A 25,919-nucleotide genomic window follows, 5' to 3' on the forward strand; every position below is an offset into this window, starting at 1 on the left:
CCCTTATTAGCAAGCAGATAAACTGTACTAGGAGTTTTGGCTTATTTTTAAAATCACCTTCTAACTAGGATCCAGAGAGCCCAATTTAAGTTGTAGGTATCTGAATCATGTAATGATAAAAGAACCAAGATGTAATGCAGTGCTAACACACTTTTGAAAGATTGCTGTTTCTCTCCCTGATAAAGCCTTATGTGTGAAACTTTGAACTAAACTCAAATTCACATTTTTCTCTCTCATACTTGTTTAATGCAAAGTTATTAAACAAACTAGGTATTTCACCTTGAAATAAAAGCAAGACTAAAAGCAACATAGTACTACTGCTGTTACAAATAAGCTTCATCATACCCTTACACAAAAAAAGACATAAATACAAACATGAAAGTCATAACTCATTTATTGAATGAATAGTATATGCAAGAATACCAATAAAAGGAAACTAATACTACAAACTACAATTTTGAAAATAAAGCCAATATAACAGGAACAAAATATACATAACATGAGAGGAATGTTTGATTTTGACCCATAATGCATTCCTTATCTTTACAATTAACCTAAATGTCTGTTAGAACAAAACTGTATACCTTGGTCTAACTTTAGTGCTTTTTAAAAAAAGCAACAACATTCTAGAACACTTTTCTTTTGCTTTGAGATATTTAAGATTCACACATTTGTTCAAGTACATAGATTCTGATTCAACAGTAGATCTACATATCTTGTTATTCGCTTAATATCTTGAGTAGCATGTACTCCTGAGCAAGTACTATCTGAAATTCTAAAATTGCTGATCCTTGAAATAAAATGTATTTCAGTTGTGGGTTTTTAATAAATTGAGATGAAAGTAAAACTCACCCCTCCCATCCCCCCTCCCCCCAGGAACAAAGAGCTCTTATTAAAGTATAGAAACTCAAGTCTATCTTTCTACTCTAAAGAACATTTCTTACTAACATTTCTGGTAAGGCAATAAATGCTCCAGAATAATCTTCAATATACGCTTGCAAAGATTACACTGTTTAATATCGATAACGAAAACAAAACAAAAAAAGGGAAAAAAGAAAAGACGCTTCAAAATTTCAAGCTAAAATATGCATAAAAGACAGTCATGGCAGTATTTTCTGAAATGATGTAAATGTTATATACTTATCAAATAATGTCATGCTTATTCAAACTACAGTTAAGGACTTAAGAGATGAACAGTAAATACACTGCTGAGGTCCATTTTCCTAAATATTCATACCACGATGTAATTACTACCCAGAAGATGATGATGCTACTTGGGAACATAAGTACTGTACAATTTTTACATTGTAAGGCACTTTTACTCAGCATGTGACGAAAACATGGATAGAGAATTAAAACATTGGAGGTTTACAACCAAACATGATTCTTCATGTGACTTCAATTTACATTTCAATTTTTAATGAAACACTATTTAGCCAATCACACCACAGTGAGAAAAATAGGTAGCCAGCCACTTATCTAGCCAACCAAATGGTAAAGTGCTATTCTGGTTGCTAGTGGCAGAGAAAGGGTTGAAGAAACCCATACAAAGTCATACAGTTTATTACATAACAAATTCATTAACTGACAGCTATTGTATTTGAAGTCCGTTACATGATTATTGACTGGCCATCATTACCCCGCGGCACCTTCCATTTTCCCTAAAAACATTCATTACAGTAGTTGTCCAAAAATGAAGGTGCTCTATTATTCCATGGGTAAGTCTATGGCACACAATGTAAAAATGATCTAGACACAGTGATTCAAAGATTTAAAATAATGGGTTTCAAGCTGCTGGAAGGAAAGAAAGTACAGATCCTTTGGGAAAAGTCACATAGCTTGGTAAACAAACATCTAGATCTGTCGTTGCACTTCAAGTCATGGTGAATTTTGAAAATTCATCACATACACACGCACAAAATCCAATGGTATATTTAGAGCAAAAGGAGAAAAACGCATAGGGCAATCCACTACTAAAGCTAGTTTCCTTCTAAACATAATAAAAGATGGTTAAAATAAAGCAATCATCGAGTCCCTTGATTTAAGTAAATGTATGAATGCACACTTGACAAATGTGACTTTAAGGGACTAGCAGTTAAAAAAATCAGTCATTAAGCACAGTGTAATTTTCCACCTGTTACATTTAAAAAATGCTTTTCCATAAGCTGCAGAATATCTCAATGTACAGTCAAGTTAACATGTTATTTCTTGTTGGCTAATTTGCTTGAATGTGGTAGGTTAACTAATAATTCAGAAATCAGAATCCCTACCCTTGATATTGAGGTGCTATGGTAATATTAGGCAGAACACAACTAAAGTTTTTTGGTTTTGCCATAAAGAAATACATAAATGTGCTTCAGCAGGTAAGTGGAAGAAAATATCACTAGCTAGAAATGCCAGCGTGAAAATCCTTTCTAAAAAGCTGGGTTCTTAGGCTTTGAGAAACAATTCTGATGATCAATAAAACACCGAACCCTACTAGAAGAAAAATAGGGCACACAAGCCTATTTTATAGATAAGCCAAGCAATGAAGGAAAACATTAAAAATATTAAATAAAGTTTCTAAAATAGTGGTCACAAAATTAAAAATAAATACTGTTTTATGCAAAGACTGTTTTGTTTTTTTTGTTTTTTTTGTTTTTTTACTTCTACAGCACATGAGACCTCCTTACATACTTTGGGCCAATATATGAAGTGTTCCACAACAACACGGCACTTGAGAGGAACGGGTTTCAGACATGGTGGCTAAAGTCCTCAGTAAGTGGTAACCCTTTAAATGTTAAAGACGTTTAATTTGCTGTTGCCAAATGTTAGTTTAAACTTGAAAGGATCCAATCATTTTGCTAGAAGCTCTTTGTATGACATGAAAAGAGAAGAGGTTTACTGTCAAGAGAATTTTGGCATAAGCACTGGAGCTCATAGCTTATAATCACCAGTTGCCTGAGTCCATGCTGGTCAGTGAGAACAACTTTAACAGGAACCAAATGAAAAGCTTTAGCACACTTCTTGGAAGAGATTTTTAGCATGTGCTGTCGAAGCCAAGAGAAAAAGAAGGTTCTCTTCATTTCTAGCCTCCATTACTTGAGTGTGGAAAAAAAATTCACAAATTCCCATGTGTTGCCACCAGAGGCCTGTTTGCACTGTAAAGTGAAATTTGCTTATGCTTTCCCTTGAGTATGAATCCACTAAACAAACTTAGACACTCTAAACAGTAGAACTTTGTTCAGTCCAGAAATATAGCTTACTTCATTTCAAGGTCTGCTTTTAACTGTTGACACTATACACAGAGTTAATAGTGTTTCAATTGCTTCCCAGAAACTGCAAACTACAGCTACGTAATATCAACATGTCAAACTCTGCCATCTAGTGAAGGCTCATAAAACAAACAAGATGTTTTTAGGCAGTTCAATGAAGGATCTAAGAGTTGGGCAGTAAAAAGTTACAAACCCTTTTTGATTTTAGAAAACAGTGAAAAAAGAATAGTAGTTATGGATGTCTTATTCATTCCCAGTTTTCTAACTCTGTCCCATGAACCTGTTTAAAAGATGATAAAAAAATGTAAAATATGATGCTTGAGGGGAACACAATAAATATAATGTTATTGAGGAGCAAGAATATCTTATTGGTTTGACATTACAACTACATTTATTGATAAAGTGGATAGCTTGTTTTTACTGCTACAAAATCAGCTAGGTAAAAGGAAATAAACTATGCAAGCCTACACATCCTCAGCATTCTAGTAACATGCTTAACTAAACATAATAGCATTAAAAAAACCATACTGCAATTAGCTCAATATATATTTATCAGTGTGTCCTGACAACAGAGCCAATATAATTAACTTTCATACCTAGTTTCCATTAAGTTGCTGCTGAGTTAGTTGTTGCTGATCAATTTCTACTTTTCCCCGGCTTTTACTCTCTCGTTCCTCATCTTCTTCATCTCTCTCATCATTTCCACTATGATTTTTACAATACAGTCTACAATGATGAAAGATAAAAATCTCAAAATGTTTTGTCATTGTTGAGGAGAATATATTTATGTCATTAGTGGATGAGGCTGGTGCCCATTTAAAATATGGGTTTCCTCATCCACACTTAAAAACACTCCACAATTAGCTATAGGTCCATTTCTATCTAAAAGATAGAAAGAAAAGCACTCTATTAAAGAAATAATAAAAGTCTGTCTGAAATAAAAATAAAAGTTGAGGATGACAGTTAAGTTACCACATATGCCCGAATATAAGCCAATTCCTCACTTTACCCAATGAGGTTAAAAAAAGTTATTGGCCAACATGAAAATATGAACTTTCAGGTATATATATGAAATAATCAAATTCTATAATGTTTCTTATACATAATTTCAAAGCACATTTTAGGAAATAATATAAATTCCATAGATACTGCTGCTTTCTGCTCACATTTGATGCAACAATTTTACTCAAACTCTTCAAATGCCTTTTCATCATTAGTGTCCTGGCCTTTACAAGAACACCCTTATGAGTCACCTAACAGTTTTCCAGGCACTACATTTAGCTATGTCTCTCATGATGTAGACTGGTTCCTTCAATTTTTTTTCCCATGACACCGACTTTCTGGGAAGAGTCAGACCATGTACCTCGTCAACTACACCTCATTCTGGATTTATCTAACTGTGGTTACTTTTTTTTTTTTAAGTCTTCTTTACATTTTATTTATTTATTTATTTATTTATTTTTTCATTTTTTGGCCGCTCTGCGCAGCTTGTGTGATCTTAGTTCCTTGACCAGGGATTGAACTCAGGCCACGGCAGTGAAAGCACAGAGTCCTAACCATTGGACTGCCAGGGAATTCCCTGTGGTAATGTTTTATTTGGTTTTCTCTCACCCTTTATTTTCTATAAACTAGAAATAAGGTCTAAGGGCTTGGTTAACTCTAGGTTCAACTTTCCTTTGTCATTCCAGGATACTTTCTAGGTAATCCTGCATACTTCAGGATGCATGTAATTTCAGAATGTCCTGCTACCAGTGATGCTGTTTTCATTTGGTTAAGGTGGTAGAAATGGCCAGATTTCTCTATTGTAAGGGTAAGTATTCTCTCTCAGAAATTAGCAAATCATCTCTGGAGCAATACTTTAACATCATGCTGTTCCGACAATCTTTTACTTGGGTATATACACCATATACTTGAAATTCATCGTTTTTAATGAACATAGCAATGCAGGTGATTTTGAACAAAGGTTTAGGCCACTTTATTGTATACTCACCAATATATTTTTTATAGTTAACCACCCCCACAATAATCAAAGAAGGGTGGGAGCTGATCTGAGCTCAGTTTTAGGTCAATTATACACAAGATGACAAGATGGAACAAACAATGCTCAAAAATGTTCAGCGTATGCCCTCTTGTGGTCAGCAACAGATAAAAGAGGATTGCATAGGAATTCATCTGCCCCAAATGATGGAAGACTAGTTTTTTGTTTTTTGTTTTCTTCAGACTAGGTTTAACATGAAAGTTTCTTTTTTTTTTAACTTTTTTTTTTTAATTTTTTTGCACGCTGTGCGGTATGTGGGATCTTAGTTCCCCGACCAGGGACTGAACCTGCACCCCCTGTCAGGGAAGTCCAACATGAAAGTTTCTAACAAGTGAGTAGAATAAACAGCAGGGGTGGGGCTGGGGGGGCAACAATAACAACTGACTTCCAACCTAGCTTTGCTCACCACTTTTTTTTTCTTAAAACATTTTCATTAATTTTCAAAGAACTGTGGAGAATTTCTATTCATCAAACGCTGCACATCGGGAATCACCTTTCAACTCATGAGTTCAAATATCAAGAGTGAGAATTCTAAAAAGTGCACCTATGAAGTATCTTCCCCCAAAATATAACCTGAATCTAATTAAGCCTTTGAACCAACTAATACATTATAGGAAATACGGAGGGGTAGAGAAACGAGGTAAATAACATCGTGAAAAAGCAAATCGATAAATCTAGAATATGGGACCTTTACAGGACAACTTATCAGGGTTCTTCAACAAGCAGGGGAAAAAGGCAAGGGTGGAGTGGGGACTGATCTATATTGAGAGAGACTTAAGGAGACATCCATTGAATGTAACGTAAGGACCTTGTATGTACTCAGGTTTGAACAAATCAAGTCTAAAAATACACCTTTAAGACAACTGGGGAAATGTGAAAGTGGACTGGGTATGAGATGATACTAAGAACTTACTGTTAATTTTATAAGATGTGACGATAGCATAGTGATATTAAAATATGTAAGGATAAAATGACAGAAAAAAAATGACAAGAGATCTGGGATTCTGCTTTAACATACCTCAGAAAGAAAAAAAAATGTAGATGAAAGAACTGTGGCAATAACTTGGTACCTGCTGAGAGTGGGGTTGTTATACTCTTCTATTTTTGTGTACTTTTAGAAATTTTTATAACAGAGTTTTATCTAAAAGTATGAGCCCTTTCTTGTTAGAACAAATTTTATTCTTTTTATGGCATTATTCTTCACTCAAGGACATTTCCCATAGGCCTATTATGTGTCGTTCACCAGTCTGGACACCAAGGCCGCAAGTGTCGATAGGTCAAACAAGATCTCTGCTGTCATGGAACTTACTGTTTTATGGTGGGAGACTTTTAGAAAGTCTAAAATACATATTAAAAAACGACTTTTTTTTTAGAAAAATACATATTTAAATAGTTTAGAAATATAATAAAGACAATAAAACAGAAGCAACAGATCACTATATAATCTTCCCTCGCCTTTTTAATATGAATGTATTTAGGATCCGCAAAGGGCTGGTAAAGAAAGCAAGTCACATGTAGGAGGGAAAGAAGCCACTTCATTCAGAAATATTCCTCCTTGCATTTCCTCCTATTTGTCCATTCTTCTCTCCCAAAACTACCTGCTTATGGACTCATTTGAACTACATGGTCTCTATGAAAAAATCTGGAATCCACCTTCCAAGCAGATTTTAGAAACAAATTTCAACGTGAAAAAATAAAAAGAGCATTTCAAATCATCAGGGATCCCAGTCCAAATATTTCTGTTTAGAGATGATCACTGCAACATGGTTTTCTGAAAACAAAAACCATCTAAATGTCTTAAAAAAGAACTAATTAAACAACTTAATACACCCATCGTATTGGAATATTATGCAACCATTAAAGTGATGATATACAACTGTTTAATGTCACAGGAAAAAAATGCCTCTACTAAAGATACAGTAAGTGGAAAACAGGTTATAAAACAGTATATATAAGAAGGTTTTGTTTTTATAAATATATGCATATACACAATCACACAAATGTCTAGAAGAAAATATTCCAAAAGATTTAAAGTTGTTATCTCTGGTGGGAGAATTAAAGTTGACCTTTAGTTTTATTTTCCTTATCTACATTTTCCATTTTTTACTGAAATGAAAATGGATAACTATTGTGAAAAGAGTATCTAAATAAAGTTAAATTTTAAATATGATAATTCAGGACTTCCCTGGTGGCTCAGTGGTTAAGAATCTACCTGCCAATGCAGGGTACATGAGTTCAATCCCTGGTCTGGGAAGATCCCACATGCCACGGAGCAAGTAAGCCTGCATGCCACAACTACTGTGCCTGCACTCTATAGCCCGTGAGCCACAACTACTAAGCCAACACGCTGCAACTACTAAGCCTGCGTGCCTAGAGCCCGTGCTCCGCAACAAGAGAAGACACTGCACTGAGAAGCCTGCGCACCTCAACCAAAGAGTAGCCCCCGCTCCCACAACTACAGAAAGCCTGCGCACAGCAAAGAAGACCCAAGGCAGCCTAAATAAATAAATAAATAAATAATTCTCCACATATCTGATTATAAATATTTTAAATGGGCCTGTTATATTAAAATATTATTAGCTACTTTAAAAAACAATGTATTGGGACTCCCTAGGTGGCACAGTGGTTGAGAATCTGCCTGCCAATGCAGAGGACACGGGTTTGATCCCTGCTCCAGGAAGATCCCACATGCCCCGGAACAACTAAGCCTGTGCACCACAACTATTGAGCCTGCGCTTTAGAGCCCATGAGCCACAACCATTGAGCCCATGTGCTGCAACTACTGAAGCCCACGCGCCTAGAGCCGGTGCTCTGCAGCAAAAGAAGCCATGGCAATGAGGAGCTCGCGCACCACAACAAAGAGTAGCCTACTCACCGCAACTAAAAAGAAAGCCCGCGCACAGCAAAAAAGCCCCAACACAGCCAATAAGATAAATAAATAAATAATTTATAAAAAAACAAAAAAACAATGTATTGCTCATGAACCATATAAAGGAGAACATAAAATTGCCTCTTCTCCACCCCATGCAACGAATGAGAGGTGACAACTATTAAGTTTGCTGACTATGCTCCTAGAAAATTTTCTATGTATAAAAAATATACACACATCTTGTACATGTGTGTACACATGTACTTTTTATATGCTAAAACAAAACTATGCAGCTCCCCCCCACTCTATCAAGGAAATACCTCTCCGCAACTCTACATGTAGGTCTACTTTATTCTTTAATTGTTACATAGTATTCCGCTAGATGCATGTATGTACTAAAATTTATTTACTGTCTCCTAATGGAATTCTGATTTGATTATTTTCTTTCCCTCCCTCCCTCCCTCCCTCCCTTTCTTTCTTTGCTATTGTGGGTGAAAAGTTAATAAAAATCTTTTCCCACTCTGCATGAGAATTTTACCTTTGGTTAACTCTTTAGCTCTCTTCCCCTGGCAACTTAACAAAAATTAGTGTGTCAACTATTTTACTAAGTTATGTTACCCTTCAATTGCTAGACTGTATCTGGACTGGGAAAAATACGCATATTCTGGTAAGAAGTCTTTATCTTTGGTCCTCTTACAGTGTGGTGTTACCTGAAAATTATCTATGCCTATATGACTGTATCGTAAGAGGTGCTGACTCTGATGGGGTATGAGGCTTTTCCCCAATGTGGACCACATCCTATTGGACCTGAGCTGTACTGCTACACTGACTGCTGCAAGGACTCTCACAGAAGAGGAATATTTGATGCTGCCCTGCTGGCAAACTGTAGTTCCTGTCTACATCCTTCCTGAGTAGACTGATGCCATCTGGGGTAATCCTGTCAGTTTGAAGTATAGTTGAGTCTAAGAAGATGCCCTAGTGGGTACTGCCGCTATCACTAACAATAATGCAATGAAACTTCTTGCAAATACATCTCTGCACTGTTGTCTGCTCAATCCCTATAAGCAGACTAGTAGCAAAAGATATACATTTTGTTTAAGGTTTTCGTCTCCAATAATAAATTGCTTTCCTAAAAAGTTATAGCAATTTATTATATTCGACCTTAACATGGAATAAGAATGCCTGTATCTCAAAAACCTAGCTAACATTAGATAATCTAAATCCTATTCAACTTTGCCAAAACTGGTAAGATCTTGTTTTAATTTGCATTTGCTTCATTACTAATAAGGTTGAACAGTTTTTCACATGCTTATAACCCATGGCTATTTCTCCTATAAATTCCCTGCTCATGTCCTTTGCCCACTTTTTTAAACTGAGTTGTGTTTTTCTTAATGATTTGGAGTTCTCTTTATGTAGTCTAATTCTAATATAGTCAAATAAAAGTTCTGAGTTTCCTATTATGCTTAGAAAGGCCACCTATACTCAAGGTTGGTTTCTCTTTTTTTTGTTTTTGTTTTTTAATTTTTATTGGAGTGTAGATGACTTACCATGTTGTGTTAGTTTCAGGTGTACAGCAAAGTGAATCAGTTATACATACACATATGTATATCCATTCTTTTTGGGGTTCTTTTCCCATATAGGTTATCACAGAATATTAAGTACAGTTCCCTGTGTCAAGATTGTTTTCTAAATGGAGAGCCAACTGTATAGATATCAGGTACTGAATTAATGTCTCCACGGATATATAATGCTACCATAATTATTTATTCCAACAAAGACATGGATCTATCTTCTGTGATCTTTATCACTGTGCCAGTACCAGACTGTTTTAATTACTATATGATTGGCTTTGATATCTAACGGGATTTCTCCTCTCAGTTGCACTAAAAATTTTCTCAGCTTCATGTGATAAAGACCAGTTGGCTACTCCCAATATCTATTCTCCCCTTTTCCCTCCATAGTACTAAACCATATTTTGTTTGGGTAGCAATGTGTCCACTAAGAGTATATCTCCCTGGGACATCCCTGGTGGCACAGTGGTTAAGAATCTGCCTGTCAATGCAGGGGACACAGGTTCGATCCCTGGGCCGGGAAGATCCCACATGCTGCAAAGCCACTAAGCCCATGTGCCACAACTACTGAGCCTGAGCTCTAGAGCTGAGAGCCACAACTACTGAGCCCATGTGCCACAATTACTGAAGCCCACATGCCACAACTACTGAAGCCCATGTGCCTAGAGCCTGTGCTCCGCAACAAGAGAAGCCACTGCAATGAGAAGCCCGCGCACTGCAATGAAGAGAAGCTCCTGCTCTCTACAACTCCAGAAAGCCCACGCACAGCAAAGAAGACCCAACATAGCCAATAAATAAATAAATATATATATATATATTAAGAAATCTCCCAGCCTTCTTTGGACATGTGACTAAATTCTGGCAAATGAGATGCTGAGCAGAAGTGTGTATGAAACCTCCAGGAAGGCTGATTAAAGCCTGACTCAGCTGGAGCAACAGCTACTTTGTCCTTCCATCTTCCTTTGCTCCTGCTTCCTATGGAAGGAAGCCCCAAGGAGGAGAGAGCAGAAAGACACTAATGGGAGCCAATGATAACACTGAAAAGTTGCCTACCACATCTGCACCGCTTTCCTCTGGATGTCTTTTAGGGGAGAAACAAAATCCTATCTTGTTTAAGATTCTATTTCTTTTCCTGTTATATAAGGTAACTTATTCGTTACTAATAGACAACAATACCACATTTGCTTTTTTGGATAAAACTGTCAAAAAGTTGAATTTCATTAAAACTGTATTAAATATATAGATTAATTTGGGGAGAATAGGTATCTTTCGAAGTTGAGTCTATCAAGGAATATATTTCATCATTCACTGCAGTTCTGTGTAAAATGCTATTTTTTAAAAAACGTTCACCTTTGCTGTGGGGGGGGGAGTGCGGGGTGAGGATGGGGGGGTAGACATTTTTCCTTTACATTTTCTAAATAGCTATTACTGTAATTGTTTTTCTTAAATTCCTCTCATATTCAGCAGCCTTACTGAGCTCTTATAAATTTTAATAAATTCAGAGTTGATTTCTTTGGATTTTTTTGGTAGACAATATCAATAGCATTGACAATTTTATTTTTCTCCTTCGCAGCGTTTACTACACATTTTCCTTCCTTTTCTTTTTGGCACCGGCTTAACCCCCCAGAAGAACAGTGTAAGTAATGTTGGCAGTTGGCACCCGCCTTGTTCCTGATATGAATGAAAGTGCATTGGTAGAGGGGTTCTCAATTAGAGACAAACCTGAGAATCACCTGGGGAGACATTAAAATACATGGTTTGGGCCTCATCCTACTGAATTTAAATCTGAGGGTAGGGCCTAGGCATGAACATTTCTAAAGAGAGCCCTCTCCACCTCCAGGCAATTCTAAGGCTCAGCTCTGGCTACAAACCAAGGTCCATTGACTTTAACACTAAATAAGCTGTTTGCTGTTTTTTTTCCTCTCTTAACACTCTATTAAGACTCCTAGCTTACCAGCAAGAGCGCTCTTGCTACCTTACTTTAAAATTCAGAAATGGATGTTGAATCGTTATCAAATGTCTTTTCACATCCACTAAGAAGACTCCAGAACTTTTATTAATTATAATTGGTCACATTTATACATTTCCTAATTTTGAGTAGTCTTTAAATTGTTAGACTACAGCACTGGATTTGATTTTCTAATATTTTATTTCTAATTTTGCTACATATATGTATAAAAGTTAAGATCGGTCTCTAGTTTTAAATTTTTTGTTGTTAAATGCTGTCTTTGTCAGGTTTGCTATCACAGCTATGCAAGTTTTGAGAGAATGAACCAAGAAGTGTTCCATTTTTTGCTATGTGCTGGACTTCTTTAAATAACATTGGAATTATCTGTTCCTTAAAGCCTTGATAGAACTCTCTTGAAAAACATGTGCCTTTATTATTAAGCAAAGTTTGGCCAATTTTATAATACAGCATTAGCACCTCATGCAATCACCCAAATGACTTGGTGACTGCTTACACAAACTGCTCTGTCCATGGAATAGTAGACCCTGATCATTGGTTTACTGCACACTGGGAATGCGAGAGCAAGGAAGTGCTTTACAACTCGCAAAGGCAAAGCAAATAAATATTCAGGGATCCCTACCAACTTATTCCTCATTAGATTGAACAAAGGGAACTGTTGTAGATTCACACTGATAACACTAGCCCAACGCAGCACAGGTAAGTGGAAGACCATAAAAAAGAGGGTAACATGTAATCCCAAATCTCCAAACCTTACTCCTCCATCAGCTTTCCAAGAATATCTTTCGACTTCTACCTTCACAACTACATCCTATTCTAAGTTACCAACAATTCTCACCTGGACCCTCAGCGGTAGCCTCCTACCACGTGCTCCCCAATTCGCACCCTTGTTTCTGTCCCATCTTAGGGCCTTGCACATGTTCTCTCTCTCTAGAACGCCTTCCCAATGCCCACATTCATTTCGCCCTTCATATCTCAGCTCAAGCACTATTTCCTTAAGGAAATTCCTAAACAGTCCCCCACTAGACTAGGTTAGCTCCTCCTTGTTACATGCTCTCACAGCGCTTTGTGACAGATCTTTTATAGCACTTCGGAAGTTTGTGCTTGTATACTTATTTATGTGGCCATTTCACTGATATCTCTCTCCCACTAGACTGTAAGCTTTCCTGAGGACACTGTCTGTGTCCGTATGGATCACTATCATATGACCAGCTCCTAGCACAATGTCTGGCACATAGGAAGCATAATATATACTGGTTGAATGAATGCTAATCCAGGGATGTGTAGGCAGAGGAAAATGCCAATTGCAGTACTCATTTCTCATACAGAGTCCTCAGTTTTCTACACTTGGCTAAACACCACCTAAGAAGAGTGAGCAAGTAAACTAATACCATCTATTTAAGGGCGGTTACTTACTGACAAGTTTAGGAAAATGGATAATTGTTGTTCTCTTACTTGTAAATTCCTCGTGACATATTTTCAATGTATTTAGCTTTGTCTTGTACTCCACAGTGGTAATGGTAAGTCTTAACACAGGCTTTTATTTCACATCCAATAGTAGCACCGGGCTGACTGCAAAGTGTACATTTCTGTTTAAGGGAAGAGAAAGAATAATCATAAGCAGTATTTCAAAGTTAGGCAATCTTATTTCTTCTATTTTAGCTATTTCAGCCAAACATTCCACATCACAAAGAAAACAGCCAGTTTTTCTATTGAAAAAGAGTGCACTGAATTTATTGTATAGCATATATATTAAATAATGCTGCAATTTAAATCATACTCTGATAGACTTTCTAATAGTAGTCATCCCTGATGTTTCCATTATCTAACTCTACTAACCATCAGAGAGCTGACATCGAAACATAAAGGGAACACTCCTTAATACTGCCAAACACACACACACAAATATCTTCTATATTTTAGTGGTTGGCTTCTTTTCCTCCCTGCAATCAGTTCCTTTCTTATTATTGACTGGGGGGGGAAGAATGAGAAGATAGGAAAGCAATGTCACTCCGCCCCCGCCGCCGAGAGGGATTGCTACCAAGTAGGCAAAAGGACAGGAAGAGACTAAAGGGGCTGAAATCTTTTCAAGACTTAAGGTGACTGTTGGCAAAAGAGTTTCATAGTCAAATAAGTTTGAGAAATGCTAGTTTTAAACAGATTACTTGATTGCAGAACTTCTGACCACCTTTCCTCCGGGAAGGAGGGTATAGTAAACAGTTCCCAAGTTTACTAAACTCTAGATGCCCTTTTAACTTTGGAGCAGGGGAGAGCATCTTGGTCGGACTGATTGCCTTTGGAGCACACTTGGGGAACAAATGCTAGGTTAGTGCTGACACTAACATTCAACAGTGCAGAGGTAAATAATTTGATTAAGAGAATTGAATTGTTATCCTAGTCACCTATTTGACTTTAGCTGTATGACACAACAACATTGCGCTATAGGATATGATGAAGTTTTTTTTCCCCTTTATTTTTTTTAAGTACTCCACATTCTGTTTCAGAGGAGTTTCATCTTTTAAAAGAGTAATCAAAGTATCAAGAAACTGAACTGGATTTAAATGGAACAGATGACATCAATAATCTTTATACCTTCAAAAACGCACTTCCACAAAGAAAAAGTCATTTCTAATGGATGCAAAGATCAACAATGCCTGAAAGCACTACATGAAAGATCGAAGGGAAACTTCACAACGGAGGGATCAATTCACCACCTGAATCCAAGGATCAGACATTATGACTTGTCTGATGTGATAAAATATGGATGATATAGTCCCACCCGTGAAGTGTTCTTACCCCCCAAAATGTTGAAAATGAATCTAATCAGGCCTTTACATCTAACTTCCACTTTAAAAGAAAATCTGGCAGATAGAGGGACAAGTTAAATGGCATTGTGAAAAAGCAAACAGACAAATAAAACGTGGGGTATTCTACAGGACAATTAATTCATTTTCTTCAACAAGTCAACGGCATACAACAGAACAAAAACAGAAACAACAAAGACAGGGAGGAGGCAGTGCCCTAGATTACTTAAGGGATATATAACAACCAAATGTAATGTGTGAACCTCCTCTGATTCACACAAACCAACTTTAAAATGATAGTTTTGAGACAACTGGGGAAATACAAATACGAACTGGGTATTAAATAACACTGAAGACTCATTGTTAATTTAGAAGGTGTAATGACATTGTGGTTAGGTATGAAAATGTCCAACTTTTAAGAGATACATACTGAAATATGTAGAGGTGAAATGATATGAAGTCTCAGCTCTGCTTTAAAATACTTCAAGCAACAAGAATAAAAGGCATAGATGAAACGAGTGCCGCAAATTCTTGATAACTGATGAGTCAAGGTGATGGATAGACGTGTGTCACTAGACTTTCTAATTTTGATGTTTGAAAAGTTTCACAATAAAAAAATTTTTAAATAAAGTCATTTCTAGAGACAACTGCTGTCTTAAAGAAAAGATTTTGCATTCCAATGACATTTTATAATATTCACAAACTGTAAAGGAGTAAGTGATCAAATAAAGATGCCAATATTTCTTAAAGCTATTTATTAGTAATTCAGTATGTTTAAAAACATGAGACTTAGGCACATTTTATAAAGGAAACTTTAAAGCTATGATAAACATATTAAGAGACATAACTATCTATGTGAACTTAAACAGAAGGCTCTGAAAAAAATCTTTTCCTTTCATTTAAAAAAAAAGAATGAATAACAACATGGGGAAAGTCTCAATGCTCTATTGGGGTCATGGAATTTTTCTTTAAGAGAACTTAAACAATTGAACATTTTAAACTTAATAAGGTGTGTCACATTCACATCTTCATTAACTTTCATTAAAAGCCTCTCAAATACCCTGAAATATAAATCTCAGTATAATTCTCTTAATGAAGTTACATAGAAAGAGGAATAACTTTCAGTAACATCAGTATCCTTTATTATATTACAAATAAGTCAAATATATACTTCACTTTAACATATGAACTACTTAACGTTAAATTTTTTGATGACTGGATAAATTTGAGATGTGATCTAAATTTAAAGCACAAAGTCAGAAGGGTAATGTTGCATAGCATAAACATAAAAGCACAGACCATTCTTTTTCCTCGCTTAATCTCCTGAAGTACAGTTTTAATATCAAAATCTCCAAATTCTGCTCTTGATGTTGTTGTGAGCTGGACTGTGCCAGAAGAAAATAACTAGAGAAGAAAAATGCAGGAACATTTAATATTCAGAATCCTTGTGAGAAAAAGATTAAACAACATAAGAACAAATGTGTTACATTATTTTAATATCCTAAAAAGGATGACTTTTCCTTAATAATCAAGTACTGACTCAAATATTTTTTAATCTATTCACGTGTCTGATTAAAATATAACCCCAAATAAGGACAATGGAATAAAACTAAGGTTGCCACTGTGGAGCCAAGATTAAATGCTTCCTTAAACAAGGAGAGTTCAGCAGTGTCAACCTGTCATCTCAACTATTTTACATTTCCACAAAGTTTCAAAAAATAGTTTAAAGTGACAAATTTCAACCATAGATGCAGATCAGAATCACCTGGAGATTTTTTTTTCAAACTAGACATGTTTGGGATCTACTCCAGGGGTACATATTTTGTAAAAAGCTCCCCAGGTAAATCTGATATGCATCTCTGGTTAAGAACTTGTGATAGAAATAATATAATTAAAAAAAATTTTCTTTGGCCATGCCAAGTGGCTTGTAGGATCTTAGTTCCCCAACCAGGGATTGAACCGACCAGGGATTGAACCTGGGCCCTTGGCAGTAAGAGCGTGGAGTCCTAACCACTGGACTGCCAGGGAAGCCCCTAAATAATATAATTTTAATTTTAAAAACCTAATCATAAATGGGATGAATAATTCAATACAATCTAGTTCAAAATGTTTACATATACTCTATGTCACACCTGGATCTCAGGATGCAAAGATAAGATATAGTTCTTATCCTCAAGGAATTTAAGAGTCTATTAGGGGAAAGAGGCTCATAAATGAGTAACTGCAATATACTGTATGAAGTACAATAAGAAAAGCTTAAACAAAACAAAAAAATAAAAACAATAACCTAGTAAAAGCCTTTCTTTCTTTTTTCTGAGACAAAAAAAAGAAAGAAAGGCTTTTACTAGGTTATAGTGGAGGCCAAACATAGCTTTCAAGACAAGTTTATAAAGCTGAAATGTTTACAGTTATGAAATCGTTAATTATGGATTATCTGGAACACAGTAACTATAATTAAAATTACTTTAAATCCCACTAAATCATAAAGGCTGTATTTCTTAAAATCTAGAGTTTATGAAGATTTGGGATTATAGAACTTCCAGTTATAAAATAAATAAGTCATGGGGATGCGATGTACAACATAGGAAATATAGTCAATAATATTGTAATAACTTTGCATGGTGACAGAGGGTAACTAGTCTCATCATGGTGATCATTTTGTAATGTATAAAAATATCAAATCACTGTTGTATACCTGAAACTAATATAATATGGTAAGTCAATTATACTTTGAAAAAAAGATTTGGGATTATAGGATACACTACTCATTAATTCTAAAACACGAATGCTGGGGAGGAAAGTTCTAAATGTGGTTACTAGCTAAATGCTTTTCCAAAACTTAGGTTTAAAAGCACATAAAAAGAACCATACTTACCATGCACTTATAATGTGCAGCTGCCTTCTTGGCATTAAATATATGCAGTTTTCCTCTTGCTTCATTTTCTTCCTCCCCTACATGACAAAATCCACATTTAGGCCTGGTGTCACTAGGGCTGCTTCTGTGTGGAGACCTATCTCTCTGCAAATGTAAAAGAAAAAGAAAAACTTGAAAAAAAATCCATGAAAATACGCCATCAGTACCTCAAGCTTAGTTAACACTTCAAATGATTAACTTTACCTATATACACAGTTTAGATGAAATATTCATGGTGCAACAAAAAGTAAGAATCCAACACTTTTCTACTTACATAGGAACTACTCTCCATTTCATCTGTTCCATGGGAGGATGTGGACCTGGTATCTTCCGACAGCCCTTTAAAATTGGTTTTTCGTGGCCTTCCTTTGCGACTTTTCTTTTTACTTTTAGGTGATGAGGGCTCCAGTTCATGTTCATTAAAACTTTCTTCTAAATCAGCTGCTTATAAATGAACAAAAGCTTTACATGCGCCAATCTTAAATAAACATTAGTTCATAGTTCCTTATAACATATGTTTCTCCTTAGAATAAAATCACCCCAAGATATTAGGAGAAATGGTCTGTGTTACGTTTGATATAGCAGCCTAACATTTCATATAAATGCAACAAAAATCAAACATAAAGAAATAGTTTTATTATAATTTCTGTAAAATTATTTCCATCAAATTTATTATTCCATGAAAATGAGTTTTGTGATCTTAACTGTGCACATAATTCAGTAAACATTTTCAAACTCTAATAAGGGAATTTTTTAGAATTAGATCTTGTATAGTTTTTTTTTTAACCATAGGTTTCAAAGAGTTTTACATCACACCGTTGGTGAAATCAGAACAATTACCCAGAAAATAAACTTACTATAACTCGGAAACTAAATGAAAATAAAGTGGGTATCTCTGTGCTGTCCAATATAGTAGCCACAGGCAACATGTGGCTTTTTAAAATTCAAGTCATTTATAATTAAATAAAATTAAACCTTCAGTTTCTCAGGTGCACTGACCACATTTCAAGTGTTTATTAGTCACATGCAGCAAGCTGAGTCTCTATTGGACATCACAGACCTAGAATGTTTCTATCATTGCAGAAAAGTTCTATTGGGCAGCACTGCTCTAGATAGCTCTTTAAACTATCATGAAAATTAAAAGATCAAATTCAACAAAGAAGTGTATGCTAACGCATATATATGGAATCTAGTAAAACTGTACTGATGAACTTAATGGCAGGGAAGAAAGAGAGATGCAGACATAGAGAAAAGACTTGAGGACACAGGACGGGGTGGTGGAGTGGGAGGGAGTGAAGCTGGGACATAGTGAGAGAGTAGCATTGACATATACACACTACCAAATGTAAAATAGATAGCTAGTGGGAAGCTGCTACAGAGCACAGAGAGATCAGCTTGATGCTTTATGAAGACCTAAAGGGGTGGGATAGGAAGGTTGGGAGGGAGGCTCAAGAGGGAGGGGATATGGGGATATATGTATACACGCGGCTGATTCACTTTATTATACAGCAGAAACTAACACAATACTGTAAAGCAATTATACTCCAATAAAGATTAAAAAAAAGAATTTCGACCATTAATAGAGGTGTTTCATTCGGTTATTCACTACAAATATTTTATTTATTGAGGGCCTACTGCATATAAGGCAATGTATTTAGTGTTCAAAAAAAAATAAAAACCAAATATTCACTTATCTTAGGGTCAAACTATAGAAAGTTTTAGGCATAGCTCTAATACCTACATTGTTTTTTCTTTTACCATAAATTACTGACTACAATTCCATGGATAATTTCTCCATGAGAAAGCATATCAACTCCTATTCTCAGATGCTGATCTTTCCTAACAAATACTTTAAAGGGTTTTTTTTTAAAGCAACCAAAAAAGCACATTCATTATGATAAGAAAAGGGTAATTTAATCAGTATACTTGAATATATAAACTCCAGGAACTGAGAGCATTAGATCATTTGCGAAACAGTTAGTAAAAATTTATATCAGTGTAACTTCACCTAACTATGGTAGGATTTGAGGGAAGAAAGAGGCGGGGCAGGTAAAAGTAGATAGTGTTTTATAGGTAATAAGACAAATTCATGTGAATAACTCTCCCTGTGAAGACAGAGAAGTCAATTAAAGATATATTCTGATCTTAACACTATAGCAAAGTTCACATCAGAACACACCACCTACTTTAAACATTCAATCTGACAATTTTTAAGACACTGAATTTCATTAAAGCTATTAGAATTACTTACATGTGCCAAAAATTAAAATGAAAAATCATAACGAAATGTTTCAATCATCCTGGTACATATTATAGCATATATGTGACACACATAATATTCTGTTGTTTACAATGAAAACAAATAATCACTAACACTATAATAATACTACATTGTTAAACACCTATAAAGAAATTACTTAACTGATTCCATTATCAGGCCAACATGACTAGTTTTCCACATGGCATATTTGTCTGTCCTAAACATGGAATTGTTCAGTATAAAATTTTAGGGGACTTTAACAGCAACAGTAAAAAAACAAAATCACAAAAGATTGACAGATTTAACTATATTAGACTTTTAAACTTCTGAAAGTAAAACCAAAAAAGTGATAAAATTAGAAGGCAAAGAATAAACTGGAAAAATATATCTGCTGTACTTATGACAAAGGATTAGTATCTTTATGATCTGATAAGCTCATAAAAGATCAAGACCCTTAACAGAAAAATGGATCAAGCATATGACCAAAAAATTCGTAAAACATAAGTAGTTAAATATACTTTTAGAAAATTTGACTTCTCTAGAGTCAAAGAAGTGTAAATTAAGTGATATATTATTTTCACCTATCAAAATAGCAGTCTTTAAATAGTTGTAAAAAGCTACAATAAACCGAACAAAAAATGTGTTAGAAACACCAATATAAAAGAAGCCCCACAAAAATGTTGAGATAAGCCACGCTTCTGGATGAACAAGTTCAACATTAGAATGGTATTAGTTCTTGCTAACCTAATTTAATGAAATGCTGATAAAACAGAAAAAGTTGATTCCACAGTTTTCTGGAAGAGTAAATGTACCACCTTTTTAAAAAAAAGATATCTATCAAAATATACCATAAAGTAACAGTAGTTAAAACACTGACATAGGAATAGACAAATAGCAGCAGAAGAGAAAGCCAGGTTGAAAACAGACCCATATACATATGGGAAATCAGAGTATGATAATGGTGACATTTCAAATGAGTGGGGGAAGACATAATGGCACAACTGGGTACCCATTTTCTAAAAACTGAGATACTTTTTCTCTCACCATATGAAAAAATTAGAGATGGATCCAAAAAATCTAATAAAATAACAAACCAGAAATGTAATAGAAGAAAATAGAAGAAAAAACTTTTTGGGGGGGTTAGGACACCTAAAAAGCCATTTAGTGGCAGGGAATTAATATCTGTATTTTATAGAGAGCACTTCAAATAAATTTTAAAAAGACAAACCTTGAAAGAAAAACGTGCAAAGGATAGGACTGACAACCCACAGAAGAAATATAAATGACTGAAAAAAGACGGGCAAAAGCGCAACCTTACTAGTGGTAAGAGAAATGGAAATTGAATGAGATAATCAGATTGATAAAATTTACAAGACTGATAATATCCAGCACAGGAGTAGGGAAGTGGACACTCTCATACACTGGTGGTACATGTGACAGTACTTGTTCCCAATGTTAAACGCACAGACTCTCACCTGGCATCCCCATTTCTAGGACTTTATCCTATAGAATCACTTGCATACGTACATAAGCACATATGTATAAGGAAGATCAATGCCGTTTTATTTGTATGTGAAAAAAATAGATATAACCGATTTTTTTATACAACTGATTTTTATTAAGAGAAATCCTTAAATAAACTATGGTTCTATTTATTCTAAGGGATCTAACACAACTGTTAAAAAGAATGAGGCTGATCTGTACGCACAGACAGAGAAGGGTATCTGACATCACAGAATGAAAAAATCAAGTTGCATAACATTACCTATATATATTATGATGCCACTGTATTAAAAATAGTGCACATATGCATATATATGTAAGATTGTATGTATGTAAGAAAGGTTCTGGGAAAATATACAAACTGTTAGTAGTATTCACTCAGAGCGTGTGATTTTGGGGTGAAGAGAGGGCTTTCTGAATTACTTTAACAGTACTATTGTACTATTTTAATTTTTTTAACAATGGGCAGTGTACTACCTTTGTATTTAAAAGAATTTATAACATTCAATGTGGTGAAAGGAGGGGATAAAGTCAGCTATTGCTGACAGGAATATAATCTAGCACAATCTTTCTAGAAAGTAATATGGCAATGTGTATTGAGAACCTTAAAAAGATCAAACCCTTTGACCCAGTGATTTTATTTCTGGGAATTTATCCTAGAAAATAATTGAAAATTATTTGCATATGAAAATGTGAGTACGAAGCTAGCCACAGCACCTTTGTTTAAATTTTTCATGGTTACTTATTTTTTATTTCAATTCAAAACTGTGAAAATGTTTTAACATTTTAAAAAGTTATTATTCTTAATAATAATTATAAAAGAACCATCTGCATAAAAGAAGGAAAAAAATCTTCCTTTACACCTTCCAATTCCATCTGCTCTGCACTCCCAGCTGGTGCCCTAGCTTCCTTGCTTCCCTTTCTTTATACTCGCTCCCCCTCCCTCTCAAGGTACTGTTAACACTCCTTTCCTCAATCTCAAGGGTAGAGAGCATGGTTTTGAATCCTGGATCCGTCACAGACTGTGTGTCCTTGACCTGAGACCTACCTCAGAGGGTTCTTGAATTAAATGGATTAATTCGCGTAAAGTACTTTATCTAGAACAGGGCCTGGCACATAAGACACTCTCAATAAATGTCAGCTATTATTTTCTATGCATATGCAAATCTGTTTTAAAAGAATATACAAACAAATGGCATTCTAGCATACTACTCTGCATCTTGCCCTTTTCCATTTAATCTATAAACGCAAATACCCAAAATATAAGAGCTAATATTTGAGCTTTTTGAGTTCTGACTATACTGGATGTGCTATGAGTTTACATGCATTATCACATTCGAGCCTCAAAACAGCCCCATGAAGTTGTATCAGTCACCATCCTCAGCCCCCATTTCATAGATAAGAAAATAAATTCAGAAAAGTTAAATAATTTTGCCCAAGATCACAAAGCTAGGGAGTAGCAGAGCTGGGACAAACACATGTCAGTGAGTCTCACTACATGCTTTGGAAGCAGTAATACCCACTATCATGGTAATGAACATTTTCATATGCTCCTGCAAGTTAGAAAAAGGATAGCTACACATATGCTTATATATGCATTGCTCTGGAAGGACACAAAAGAAACTGATAGTAGATGTTGCTTTTAGCAAAAAAGTTTGGAAACTGAGATACAAGGACAAGGATAAGAAGAAAGCTTACTTACAGTCTATACTCTTTTGTATTGCTGATTTTTGTACACTGTTCATATACCTATTCAAACAAGTGAGTATGGTAGAAAACAAAACCTTACCCTTGTATTCACAGCTACAATTTCTAAAAATCCACACTTAATAAGGTAGGTAACAAAATAAGGTTGTCCTCCTTCCCTGTGCCACCAAGCATTCCCCCCCTTTCTAAGCACAGCCCCCAGATGTCCATGTCACCTAAGAATGGTCAAGTCCTTCTCTGTTACCCTTCTAATTGCCCTTATGAGACAGAGGGGTGACCCACTTACCAAGAGACCAACTCTCCCCTCCTCCTAAGTATTGTATAAGCCCTATCTGTCCCTTCACGAATTCTCTTCTCCCTCCTAATCAATGTTTTCCTCATCTTACATCTTCCTGGTTTAAGCTCCATTTCCTTCCCTCTACTAAATTCTCACATCACTTAACAGTATGAAGTAGAAAGGTACCCTGGACAGAAAGTCTGAAGTCTGCCACTTTCTAAGCCTTAACTTGGTAAAGTTACTTAACATTCGCAAGTTTCCTGGTGTATCAAATGGGACTAATGAGAACACCTTCCTGAAAAGGCTGCTTTAAGAAAACGTTTGACAAAAATGCTTTGTAAACTATGAAATTCTATTCAATTGTTAATTATCACTCTTGTCATACCTTGTGTAGACTGTAAGCTCTTTGTCCACAAGGGGCTTCTTTTCTAAACTCCCCAATGTGCCCACACCCAGCAGGCACTCAAAAAACATTTGTCAGAATTTTTTTTTTAAAGAAAAAGGCCAAGCATTAAAGTTGGGGTAAACATTACCACCTCTGCTTTGAATCTTTAGGGCAACTACAAAAGGAAGACTGAAGGTCATTTGCCCTGCCATCTCCAATGGGAACGTGGTACGCATTTCCTCTGCATGCCCCTGGTCACAAGCAAAGTCTGCTTTTCCAGTAAGTTATCAGATAAATGATTTCTTTTATGCATATGCATATACATAAGCATATATATATATAACATACATAAAATATATTAGTCTTAATTAAGTGTGCTAAAATCAAATATGATATCTGGGATTTAATTTAAAATAATCCAGGTGAAGGAAGTGGGTAGGGGTATAGATGAAACAAGACTGGCCATGAGCTGATGGTTGCTAAAGCTGGGTGATGGGGCTTTTTTTCAAATATACTTTTGCGTACATTTCAAACTTCCTATAATGAAAGTTTGTAAAATGCACTAAATCAAAGATGAGTGTAAATAATGCCTAGCACAGCACTTTGCACATGGGTAGTCAATAGATCAGGTGAATCAAAGAAAGAATATGGAATCAATTCTAGCAAAGAGAACAATATGAATACATTACTAAAATTTTCCAAGTTAAATCACACAATTTAAATTCTATTATCTTTCAAGGAAGAACACATGAAAAGATGAGTGATAAGAAAGGTAGGCAGAGTTTCCAAGGAATAGTAGTAACAATGATAATGATATAGAAATGTAGTACTTACTGAGCAACTTTGCTTAAGAGCTTTCCATGCATCATTCATTTAATTCTTACAATAATCCTACAAGGTAGGGTTTTTTAAATCCCCATTTTACAGATGCAGTATTAAGGTTCCAAGAAATACTAAATAACTTGCCCAAGATCATGTGACTAGTAAGTGGCAGAGCTAAGATTTAAATATAGATCTGAATTCAAAGTCCATATTCAACCAGAATATAAAACTGCCTTTCCAGCACCTAAACTTAAAAGGTTTTTAAAGACTTTGATACCATATTAAAATCTCCCTAAACTTCCATTTAATAAAAGCAATGAAGATTGGAAATTACAGCATAATCTAGAGAAAGAGAACAAGGGAAAGAAAATACTAAGGGACTATTAAACCAGGCAAAGGCTTTGAATCTACATAAATGACAATGCACTTTCAACATACTTCCAATATAACTATTTCCTGAAACATAAATTGAGTTATGATTTGACAAGCATCTCTAATAAAGCTCCCAAATTGTCCATTAGGGGCTCCACCAAGTCCCTGAATAAAACCAAAACTAGAGCCTCTAAGGTTATAGGCACAAAAGATTCATTTACACTGTCTCAGAACACCTGGGATTTTATGGTCACTGTAATTGTGGCACTTATCACTATGATATCTTTTTAAGTAATTTCAGACTTATAAAAATTTGTAGAAAAAAATTCCTATATACCCTTCACCCAAATGTTAATATCTTACCACATATACTTTATCATTCATTCTCTCTATCCATATACTTTTTTCTGAAAGGTTAAAGAGTTAAGATGCAAACATGATGCCCCTTTATCTCTAAATACTTCCATGTATCACCACCGTATTTTAATCAGTTGGTCACATGTCTGCCACTACACTGTGTAACTCCCCCAACTCTCCCAGCGTGAAACCCTGTTTTATTAATTCATCTTGCTTTACTAACACCCGGCAAAAGAGAAGCTACAGGACAAGAAGTGTCACCCAAAAACAAGTGACACGTTAAATACTGTTCTTAGTTTCAAGCCAAAGAAAATGAAGAAGTTACAAACATTTCTTGAGAACCCATCCTATGCAAAACATTCTATATTGGGTAATTTAAGAAATATAATAAACCACAAGTTTGGCTCCTTACAATTAAGAATTTAAACTAAGCTGAGGTTATGTTTGTGCTGATGCCTTACATTCTACACATTCTTGCTGTGAATATCTAACACCCAGCATCTACTCTAGATGCTGTTTTCTATCTCATCACAGATTACTTTGCTCCATGTAAAGTAGTAAATGCTTAATACCTTAATACCCTTAATGAAAATGATTTTAAAAGAACCACCAATCATTCGTAATCACATGTTTAGTGATGACAAATTATCATATTAAAGTACTTCTACAGAGACTGGCATCTGCTATAAGCTAAAGCTATTTGCTATTACCAACATTTGACATTTTTGAAATATTGCTTTTTAAAAAAAGGAAAAGGATATACCTATTATTCAAACACAGGCCAATGGGAGGGAAACATATAAGGATTTAATTCTGGCTA

The 25,919-nt window shown here is 35.3% G+C and overlaps 1 protein-coding gene across 1 annotated transcript in view; it reads right to left on the bottom strand.

Moving 5' to 3' along the window:
• Window positions 1-376: 376 nt before the first annotated feature.
• The window catches only part of PHF6 (PHD finger protein 6), a 47,936-nt gene continuing 22,393 nt past the window's right edge, over window positions 377-25,919 (bottom strand). The window contains exons 6-11 of the mRNA XM_057718667.1: window positions 17,691-17,857; window positions 17,378-17,521; window positions 15,802-15,906; window positions 13,154-13,287; window positions 3,851-3,980; window positions 377-3,534 (exon numbers count right to left, since the gene is read on the bottom strand). Coding sequence (XP_057574650.1) covers window positions 3,851-3,980; window positions 13,154-13,287; window positions 15,802-15,906; window positions 17,378-17,521; window positions 17,691-17,857 — 680 coding nt within the window. The 3' untranslated portion in view covers window positions 377-3,534. The remainder of the gene's footprint in view (window positions 3,535-3,850; window positions 3,981-13,153; window positions 13,288-15,801; window positions 15,907-17,377; window positions 17,522-17,690; window positions 17,858-25,919) is intronic.

Source organism: Hippopotamus amphibius, chromosome X (genome assembly GCF_030028045.1).
Source record: "Hippopotamus amphibius kiboko isolate mHipAmp2 chromosome X, mHipAmp2.hap2, whole genome shotgun sequence".
NCBI classification, from domain to species: Eukaryota; Metazoa; Chordata; class Mammalia; order Artiodactyla; family Hippopotamidae; genus Hippopotamus; species Hippopotamus amphibius.